The sequence below is a fragment of the Nematolebias whitei genome, chromosome 4 (genome assembly GCF_014905685.2).
Source record: "Nematolebias whitei isolate Nwh7 chromosome 4, NemWhi1, whole genome shotgun sequence".
NCBI lineage: Eukaryota > Metazoa > Chordata > Actinopteri > Cyprinodontiformes > Rivulidae > Nematolebias > Nematolebias whitei.
In genome coordinates, this window is record NC_056501.1 from 30,292,980 (window position 1) to 30,304,293 (window position 11,314).

Sequence of the window (11,314 nt, forward strand, 5' to 3'; positions counted from 1 at the left end):
CACATCATCGTCATAGTGGGGTAATTGTATGTCGAATTTTGAGGAACTAGATTAATTTAATTTAATTAGGAATAAGGCTGTAACATAACAAAATGTGGAAAACAGTGAAGCACTGTGAATCTGATGCTTGTTCTAAACGTGCTCCTTGCATATTAAATCATCCGCATACCAATAATATGTCTACATGTGGACCAAACTACATCCAAATTTAGATTTTTTTTTTCTGGGTTTGAACTTTTGTCAGTGAGTGTATGTGGAGAGCCATCCATTCATACCAAGTCGATAACACCTTTCAAGGGAGAAAACAGTCCTGATCGTTTCTCATCAATTTGTAGCCCTAAAATGATTAGAATCTGTGTTTTACGTTAAGGTCGGCTCCGATGCAATGAGATCCCGCCAGTAGCGACTGGCGCTGCAGCGAAAATGAGGAGGTAGAGCAGCTTCGGGGTGGTGGCATGAACTATCTCTGCAGGCTTCATTCAGCACTCAGAGGAAGAGATAATAAAGCCAGTACAGAATATTGACGAAGAGAAAAGCTGTGGGGAAAACAGTGCGGGCATGGCGATCGATGTTGTGTGGATTTTCCACAATGAAGACAGATGCTGCTCTGCGGGACGCATCTTTCACGGACGATAAACCGCAGCCCTGACTCTGCACTTTCTCTTTCGCTGTGGCGTGCTTCTTAATGTCACTGTTCACGGGCTCCTCTGCAGGCTCCTCTGCAGTGGAACCGACTTCCACCGACTGGTTTGGTTGGCTGGCAATGTTAATTGGGATCGAGCCGTTTCCGTTAGACTCGCATAACTCCCTCAGTAGCTCCTGATAACCCCCCATCCCCCACAAAATGGACAAATTATTACAGATTTGTTTTATTATTTAACATGAATCATCTTATAAAATGCATTGCTTTTACTTACCCTGTGTAAATCTTCGATGGTTTGGTTCTGCATGGTGTAAAAATGAGCGCAGGCGTATTCCAGCAGGGCACCAAAGATGAAGGTGAAACAGATGCCCAAGTAAACATCTATGGCCTTTATGAAGCAGTTTGCATTGGGCAGAGAGGTACGAGCGCCCATCATCAGCGTGGTCATCGTCAAGACTGTGGTCACCCCTGAGGAACGAATCAGAGGGTTGTTTGTGGAGAATAACAGTTTACTCAACTAGCTTCAACTTGTAGGAGACAGAAGAAACGTGTTTAATCAGGCTCTACTTAGAGTAGGGTTAGAATAATTAATAATACTTCAAATTCTAACAAAAAAAAACCCTGACAAAATAAGGCAAACAACCCAAAACTTGAAAACAAGGCGTAGCAGGAATCAGGGATAAAACAAAGCACCTGATCATAGATCAGTGTTTGCCCATGAGGACATCTGAAGCTGTCCATGGAAGAGTTTGAGTTTTACAGAGGACTGGCCATAAAAAAGTTCATTTTCAACCAGCAAAGCAAGAAAATATACACATGGCGTTTAGCAACAGGAGGAGGAGACTCAGCAAACAGGTGGAAATGAATAAACAATGAGAAGGACTAAAAAACATGACGAATCGTAAGAAAGAAAAAAAACCTTTAGAACAACTTTTGTCAAAACTTCAGAGAATTGAAATGTTCTGGAAATTACAATCAAAACAAGGGGATTCTGAGGAATTTCAACATTTGGAGAAGTCCACCGGCATCCGATTGATTATTTGCGGTCTGGATAAAAAGTCGATGTTTACTGGAGCTTGGACTGGGAGGTCACGATGTGTGAGCAAGTATTATTGTGTCTACAGGTCTCAAACTCATAAAGATATGTTGGTACCACTTTACAGTAAGGCTGCCCTTACAGACGGCTAATAAATAGTTTATAGACACGTTAATAATTCTTCTATAAACACTTTATAAACATTAATAACTGTTTATTATGCATTAAGTAAGGGTGACAGAGACAAAACTGAGCAGTTTCTTCCCAAATAGTGATCCAAACCTGTTTGCCCATTTCATCTAGAGTTGTTATATTCAACATTTCAGACTAAGTCACTACCTTGTAAGCACAATAAATATTTGTAAACCTATTTCTTTAGCATATAATATTGTACTTTATCAATGCATTATAAGTATCAACTAATATTACATCCTAAAGAAATAGGTTTACAAATGCTTATTGTGCTTACAAGGTTTGGATCACTATTTGGCAAGAAACTGGTCAGTTTTGATTCTGTCACCCTAAATTAATGCATAAAACGGTTATTAATAATTTATAAAGTGTTTATAGAGGAATTCATAACGCATCTACAAACTATTTATTAGCCATCTATAAGAGGAGCCTTATTGTAAAGTGGTACAGATATTTTGCAAAAGGATTTTAAAGGTAACTTCAACAAAAATATGGCTCCACAGACGTGGCTGTAAGCTCAACACTAAAAAAAATAACAAAACCATATTTTTTTATATATACAGTATATTTTTAGGTGTAGGCCTGTGTGTTTTATGATTTGTTGCATATTTGCTAATAAAATGCACTTGCAAAGTGATTAAAGGTTTACGGTGAAATAATTTTTAGATATCAGACATCAGTTTGGAGAAAACAAGTGGAAACCTGGGCCGACAAGCAGAGAAAAGCACATAAATAATAGGATTTCTATTACCTTAAAACAGCTACAGTCCCAAACATTACCTAGCAGTTCTTGCTAATGCTAACTTAAAACGGTTACCATTTTCATCATGTTGCAGGTTATCCTTGCAAAAATAACATGTTCCTTGTGGACTTGCCATAGACTGCGTCAGAGGTGCTACAACCAGCAGCTGCTGCTAACTGCATTTGCAGATAACCACAGTATTCTGTGTAAATAATGACTTGCTGCAAAACTGACAACAGTGTAGGATTATAAAGAAGCATTTATAATAAAGCACCAGGCATGTGTTGTTTATAACTCTTAGCTAAATACACACCTAATTTTTGATTAATATCTGTACAAATGACCGAAATAAATCCATTTTTGTGTTTTCTATGGTCATTTATGGCAAATGTCTTGAATTGAATTAGCTAGGTAGATTAACTGCTACGGCTTTTTGAGATTGGAGTTGTTATCAGATGGATGCAATCCACTTTAATCCAGACTCTATCTGGCTCATCAGTCCTGTCAGAACTAACTGTGTTAATCCAAATTGAGTTGGTTTGAAGTGCTACAACATATAATATAATATCTCATCATTAAAAAAAAAAACACCCACCCATCCATTAATCCATCCATCCATCCATTATCTTTACCCGTTTATTCCATTTTTTGGGTCACGGGGGTCGCCGGTGCCCATGTCCAGCAATCACTGTGCGAGGGGCGGGGGACACCCTGGACAGGTCTCCAGTCTATCACAGGGACACATAGAGACAAACGAGACAAACAACCATTCACTCTCTCACTCACACCTAGGGACAATTTAGTTACCAATCAGCCTAACATGCATGTTTTTGGTCTATGGGAGGAAACCGGAGTACCTGGAGAAAACCCATGCATCCACGGAGAGAACATGCAAACTCCATCCAGAAAGACCCCTGGCTGGGATTTGCACCGGCGACCTTCTCGCTGAGAAGTTACAGCTCTACCAACTGAGCCACTATGCCACCCTCGTAGAAACCCATTCCCAATCATCTGAACTAGTTTTTCTATGGCATGTCTGTCTTTTAACTCGGTTTTGACTAGCGCCAGAATCATTACCAATGCAGGTTCGAGCAGGAACAGAGGACTGGCTGATCCAAAAAGAGACCCAGGAGAGAACCACCAGCAGAATGGAAGGAACATAAGTCTCCAAGATAAAGAACAAGACGTTCCTGCGCAGGGAAAAATGCAGCACCAGCTTGGGGTAATGTCCTGTGAAGAGACATAAAAATGACACTGCTTTCTAAACAGATAAATAAGACGTAGCACAGCTGTAGAAGGGCTCGCTCCACGTGGTACCTGTTTCATACACAGCCTCTGACACTGATGTGTTGTAGCTCTCCACACTGTACTGAGCCAGCCGCAGCGTGTCCAAGCCCCTCACTGAGTCATTGCCCCTGGTCCAGTAGAACACCACATCTTGGATGTTGTAGCCCCCTGACAAACATATATTTATTAGAATTCATAACCTTCAAGCAGCTCACCAACACATGACCTGTCTACAATGATAGTCACGACTCTGACGATGCAAATGACGAGCCGGAGATAATTCATGCCCATTTACACATTAGTGGAGCTGACAGGAAGTACTCACAGCTCTCCAGCTGCAGGGTGCACACCTGTTTGTCCATGGGGTATTTGGTCAGGTCCATGTTGCACGCAATTGTAGCTGTGATGCTGTTGGGTGTTTTAAATAAGAGAATCAAAGATTGCTCAAAAAACAGTTTTTGATGTACCGTAGTACAATGCGACTGATTGTACGTAAAAATAAAACTCTTTCTTTTCCAGGAAAAACAACCATCGGCACATTTTTTGCCATTAGATTTAAAGATCACGTAGGAACGCTGTAAACAGAAAAAGCGAGGGCAGCTCCCTGACTCATTCATCATTGAGTTGCCACCTTTAATGTCATGAATCAACATGTCTTTTCTTTTATTCAAGCAGAATGAAAATCAGCCTGACCACGCTGCTAAAAACTGCCCTTTCTGTCCTCAATTTAGCGTTTGAGTCAAAACAAAGTTGTGGGGCAGGGTGACAAGATAAACTGGATGTCAAGACACATTTTCACTGAAGCTGCAATGTGACAAATCAAAAGGGTTTGAGGGGAACAAGACATGTGGAAATCTAGTACTGCTCCCTGAAGTTATATGACTGAGTGATGATGCATTGGTTGTTTTTTCCCCTTCTGTTTTTTTATTAAAACACCCTGAGGCCTGTTCATGGTTGACTGCAACAGAAGCTTGAAAAATAAATAAATAAGAATGTACCGAAGGGCGTAGAGAACCGTCCCATTGCTGAAGATGCGGATGAGGCGGTTTTCCACCGTGACGTCGTGAAGGAAGGAGCGCTTGGAGTCTGGGATGAAGGTGTCGGGGATCCACAGCAGGGACACCAGGCGTCCGTCCACGCTCACACTCTCATTTCCAGGAAACACCAACCTGGAATCACGCCAGCGCTGGCGGAGGAAGATAGTGGCGGTGTAGTCCTGAAAGGATCACAATAGTTCAGTTTTTGGTTATTGCTCTTTTCATTATTCACTGTCTAAATACAAATAAATAAATGGGAATGAGTTACCATATTAATTTCAGAGATGGCGTCAATGCTGGCAATATCAAGACTCATTCCGATTTCCACAGGACCCTCTGTGATATCAGAAATACCTAAATTGATTCACTTTGACAAGAAGAATGAAACTAAGGCCTGTATCTCACTTAGCTGCAAATGTTGGGAAGGTTGGGGACTAAATACTGTGGTACAATTGTAAGAAAATACATCTGTTGCACTGAATTTCAACTTATAACATGTCTGCAGACGCATGAACAAAGTACAAAGTTTCACACACTCTCAGCATTGTTTGGGTCAAAATTTGCCATGAACTCATAATTTTATTGTGCAAGCGTCTCAATAAAGCCGTGCAAAAGTCCCACAACAAAAATGTTTTGTTTTATGTCATGGGATGGTAGAGCAATAGTTCTGAGCCACATGATTATGAAGCCCTATCAGATACACAGTAGTCCGTGGTTTATCGCGGGGGATCCATACCCTGAAGACCCGCGACAAGTGAAACATCGCGAAGTAGGAATAATAGTACAAGTAATAAGTAGTAATATATATATAAAGGCATTATAAACCCTTCCCACACTCTTGCAATATTCTAAATGTTTCTAAACTCTAAACACTCTTAAAGAGCACAGAATGTCATGATTTCAGCTCCCTGCCTCCTCTGCTCTTTGCCACCTGCAAGCACTCTTGACCACGCCCACTTCTCCGCTGCACGGTGAACAGCTGATCACTGCAGCAGGAAGTTTATCCTGCGGTATGGGCTGCACAAGTGTGCAGCAGGTGCTAAATAGCTAATTTTAAATAAAAAGTCCATGTCGATCGTGCAGCTCATCCATCAATCAGCCAACTGTGTGTCATGTCCAATCTTATTTTGAAAAACCGCGATAGAGCGAGTCCGCGATAAACGAACCGTGAAGTAGCGAGGGACTACTGTATTTTATTTGGCCATGTTCCATGTATGATTTGACAAGAGATTTTTATTTTTGTCTCCAGCTGGTCACAACATAGTTACCACCCTGTCATGCAGTTTTTGTACATTGCTCGCAATTTTAAACTTGTGGAAACTAATTTGAGAAGCTATTGAGAAAGGTTCCAGACAGCTTGTAGGCACCTACAACAACTCGATGAGTATTCTCATGAACTACTGAGATACAGACGCCAGTTGCTGTGCAACTTGAATGTGAAGACCAAGAGACTGGAAACAATTTTAGACATTTAAGAAACTCCCTTGTGAATGCCATTAGAAATTTGGTGCAGAATGGTGAGATACTGGTTTAAAGCATGTGCCGTATCTTACTGCTACTGTTGGCAAGCAGTTGGAGACATAAAATGACTTTGAAAGTAAATTTGATTTCACAAATTTTTAAAATACGTCATGTGACTCAAATGGAAAAAGGTCCTTCCAGATTGAGAGGAGTCTCTGCCGCAAGCTGAAAAGTTCAGATATCTGAGAGTTTTATTTATGATTGGTGGAAAGATGGAACGGGTGATGAAGCAGATGATGGACAGATGAATCAGAGTCTCATCAGCAGTAATGGGGGCATTGCTCCTTACTGCTACATGAAGAAACAGCTGAACCTAACCGTGAAGCTTTTGTTATACTGGTTTAAATTCTGACCCTCACATAAATCATGAGATTTTGATCATGACTGATGAACAAGATCTCAGATACCATCCATCCATCCATTATCTTTACCCGCTTATTCCATTTTGGGTCACGGGGGTCGCTGGTGCCCATGTCCAGCAATCACTGTGCGAGGGACGGGGTACACCCTGGACGGGTCGCAAGTCCATCACAGGGCCACATAGAGACAAACGAGACAAACAACCATTCACTCTCTCACTCACACCTAGGGACAATTTAAAGTTACCAATCAGCCTAACATGCATGTTTTTGGTCTGTGGGAGGAAACCGGAGCACCCGGAGAAACCCACGTATGCACGGAGAGAACATGCAAACTCCACCCAGAAAGGCCCCTGGACCGCGGTTTGAACCAAGGACCTGCTCGCTGAGAGGCAACAGCTCTACCAGTTGCGCCACCGTGCTGCCCGATCTCAGATACAAAGGGCTGAAATGAGTTTCCTCCATAGTGGGGCCAGGCTCAACCTTGGATATAAGGTGAGGAGCTCCATCATCCCGAGGAACCTCAACATAGAACCACTGCTTATTTGCATTGAAGGAAGATGAAGTGGTTTGGAAGTTTTCCATGCATGGCCCACTAAAGACCCAAAGAGAGACCCAGAACTTGCTGGAGGGATTACATATCCTCCCTAGACTGGAAAGACCTTGAAAATACCCCAGGAGGAGCTGAAGAAGAGGATGTCTGTGTGTCTCTCTTAAACCTGTTGCCTCTGCAGCCTGACCAGAGTTAAAGACAGAAAAAGGTTAAGTCTGCGACTAATGCAAGGTAAATGCTAACATTTTGACATTTTGGAGAATTCCTTGCGAATGCCAACAGTTGCAGCCCTGTGAGATAAAGGCTCAAGTGCAAAAAAGACCTCTCAAGCTACTGAGTACCATTGAAATTAGGCCTGAGGTAGCGGTTGTATCCTTTCATGAGCCTCTGAATTGTGGGCAGAAGTTGGGAGTTGTTCCATTCACCCCAGTGGTTGCTAGGGAATATGCAGCCACTGATAACAGTAGAGACATTTCAAAATAAATGAGAGAGCAAAAGAGAAAAGAATCGTAAATCTTGGTACAAAATATAATGCCATGTTTAAAATAATCAACATCATGTGGTTGCGTGTGCTTGAGGGTATTTTCCACCTCGAGTGCCTCACCTTTGTGTGACGATCAGGCAGAAGATGAGAAGCTCCTGCAGCTGGATGGTCATTGTGTGAATCTGCAGTCAGAGGTCAGCAGCTTTAATTGGTTAAAAGCAAAAGAAGGCCATGTCAAAAGCAGTCCGTTGTCTTTCACATGCACAGTTCAAAGGATAGCACAGCTTCTCCAAAGGGTGGCAGCAGTTCACCGACAGTGATCACCAGGCCTTAGGGGAAATCTGCAGCGCCAGAGTAGTTCTTGCCCTCTTAGCTGATACTCAGGGGTTTCCTCTCTGCTCCTGATACTTTCTCTAGAATATCATATTGATCTCTTGCTCCCGGCTGCCATTAATACATAACAAGGTGCTCCATTTTGCTGTCACACAGTCATTTATACACAAACACAGTTACAGATAATGCATAGATAAGCGTTGGGAGTCCAGCTGCACATTTCCATTGTTTTTGTGTGCTTTTCTTGCATGACAGAGTGTTATGGGGGTCTGCTGATTTATGTGGCCACCACCCTCATGGTTTATTCATCAGGCCTCCCTGAAAAAAACAAAAAAAACAATCATGCCACCAACTCACCAAGGAGTCTTTGCTCATGGCCGCCATCTCTCCTGCAGATTAATCTTTTCCCCCGTTAATAGAATTCAGCACTCTTGTGTCTTACTGTTCAAAGATTATGTAAATCACGCGAGTATTTCAAAGCAAACATTATGTTGACAGGTTGCACCCAGAGAGGCAGCTAAATGACTGCCCACAATTGATTTCTGCTCCTAATGGGTAAATTTGCAGGTTACAGAGAAATGGCATTTTCATAGGATCTATTTGCTTTTTGCATGTCAGTTGGAGTTAGTTTGGTTTTGTTTCAGTTTCTTTAGGTATTTGAAGCGCTGAAGCTTTAAAAAAATATATATATATTTTATCCCTGAAGACATTCGTTGAACTACAGAGGTGCATACTTATCAGCACCTATCTGTTTTCCTTGTCCTTGTGGCTGCTGACAGATTCAACTGCTTGCTCAGCTAAATCAACACCAATCTTTGCATTTCATCTTCTTACCCTAAAATGTGCTCATGCAGTCATCATTTCTTATCCCAAAGTTTGTCATACCTGTGTTGATGTTGTCGCCCTTGTCCTGTTAGCTTTCTTTTTTTCTCCCACTCTTTGTCTTTTGCAGCCCTGTCCTCTTTTGGTTCTCCACACTTCTGTTTTTCTTTAAAGCCCACGTGTTAAATTTGGCTCAGGTCGGTCCCCCTCTCTTTATTCCTGACTGTATCCAAGAGTTTCTCCAGTACACCACAGCTGCGTCCAAAATGCAATCCTGGTGTGTGTTTTGTGTGTGTGTGATCTGCGGCTGGTTGTTTGACTGTTTCTGCAACTCCCACTGTCTCTCTGCACAGATGCATCCATCGCCCCTCGGAGCCTATGTGCAGCCCCCCCCCCCCCCCCCCCCCCCCCCCGCCCCCACGCCCCTCCCAACCCACTCCCCCCCCATCTCCTCTATTCCGTTTTCAGCATAACGCCGCTCAGCATCACATCTGGGCTGCATTGCTTTCCACTGCCTCCTACTTATGCAAACATACATGAATACCTAAAATGTAAAAAAACATTGTACGTGTTTGAGAACAATATGAGCATTCAGGAAAAAAAAATGGGCACAGCATGACTTATTTGACACTTAAGTCCAAAAAAGGTCACTGGAAGTGATAGGAAAATGTGAGAAAATATCCCCAAACCCCATCACTTTTTACTAAAAAGGCTGAGCAACTACACACACGCAGACACACACATTCATTAAACACAAAATCTGGTTTAATCCCCCCCAAATAACTTCTCTTTCTTATCCGTCTTATCCCGATGGCATCTAATCTCCATCCACCTCCTCCTCTTCCTCAGATTTACCCTGACACTGTCTCTCCTCCTGGGCTCCAGAGCTCTGTGCTGTCTGATTCTTTCATGCCCTCACCATCCTCACCTCAGATGTACGTTCCCTTGCATCAGCGTCAGCATCTGAACAAGAAGTCTTCTTGGCTCTGTCTCCATTTGGAAATAAAAATAAAAAAAGCACCCATGTGGCTTAGATGAAACTAATATTTCCGGTGACTCCCCCCCCCCCCCCCTTTCATAAAAATGTATGTTCTTTCACTCACTGATAGCACTGTTTTGCTATTGCTTGTGAAGTTGCTGATGGGGATATTCAGACAAGGCAGGTGTTTCTGATGATGGTGACTTATGCACACCCACGGCAGTCATTTATATCCACTACTGCTTATGTTATGTCATTAATCTTTATGAGCTTCTTGCTCTCCCATGGCTCTAGTCTGAGTTTAAACTGTGATTAAAGCCTGACCTTCAGAGAGCCATGAGCTAGAGCTCCAGCTTGTTGCAGGTGCTAGAATCTACTTCAGCTGTTGCACTCCAACTCTGCATTTCTCTGTGAAATGTCTGCTCAATACGTTGCACCAGTAGTTTGACTTGTGAATTCTTAACAGGTTACAGGTACCATTTGAAATAAGTTCTTCTATACCAGTTTATGTAATCAAATTACTTCTACATTCTTTGTTCTATTTTAACCATGCATACAACCATACATCAAAATGTTTGGCTTAATCAAGAACAACGTGTTTTTTCTTTTTTTGTATTTGTGACTTTTACTTTTTGTTGGAACAGTGAAGTGCAGGAAGCAGTTCAAAGAAAGAGGTTAGCCAAGAAGAAATATGACAGTGAGAGGACTGAAGAGAGGAAACAGGAATATAAGGAGATGCAATGTAGAGCAAAGAGGAAGGTAGCAAAGGCAAGAAAGAAGGGGTCTGATGAGTTGTATGGGAGGCTGAACACTAAAGAGGGAGAGAAGGACTTGTACTGTATGGCAAAACAGAGGGATCAGGCTGGAAAGGATGTGCAGCAGGTTAGGCTTGTTAAAGATAGGAATGGTAATGTTCTAACAAGTGAGGAGGGTGTGACGGAAAGATGGAAGGAGTACTTTGAGCAGCTAATGAATGAAGGGAATGAAAGAGAAAGAAGAGTAGTAGTCATAGGAAACTGTGGACCAGGAGGTGGGAAAGTTTAGTGAGGGTGAAGTCCGGAAAGCTCTGAAAAAAAATGAAGAAGAGGGACAGTAGGTCCTGATGACATACCAGTGGAGGTTTGGAAATGTCTTAGAGAGATGGCAGAGAGTTTTTTGACTCAAGTATTCAATGTCATATTTGAGGGTGAGAAAATGTCTGAGGAATGGAGAAGATCTGTGGTGGAAATGGTCTCCAGATACAAGTACTTAGGTGTGCACCTGAATGACAACCTCAGCTGGGGCAACAACGCCACCAACCTGATCAAGAAAGCTCATCAGAGACTC

General features: G+C 42.3%; 1 protein-coding gene across 1 annotated transcript; it reads right to left on the reverse strand.

Moving 5' to 3' along the window:
• Positions 1–486: 486 nt before the first annotated feature.
• On the reverse strand, positions 487–8,027 carry LOC119409103 (gamma-aminobutyric acid type A receptor subunit pi). The gene is made up of 9 exons (XM_037675968.1): positions 7,975–8,027; positions 7,712–7,824; positions 5,206–5,273; positions 4,899–5,116; positions 4,226–4,308; positions 3,931–4,068; positions 3,691–3,843; positions 918–1,111; positions 487–819 (listed from the first exon to the last, which is right to left on the reverse strand). The coding sequence occupies exons 1-9, from the start codon at positions 8,025–8,027 to the stop codon at positions 487–489; spliced, it is 1,353 nt and encodes a 450-aa protein (XP_037531896.1).
• Between the last annotated feature and the right edge of the window lie 3,287 nt (positions 8,028–11,314).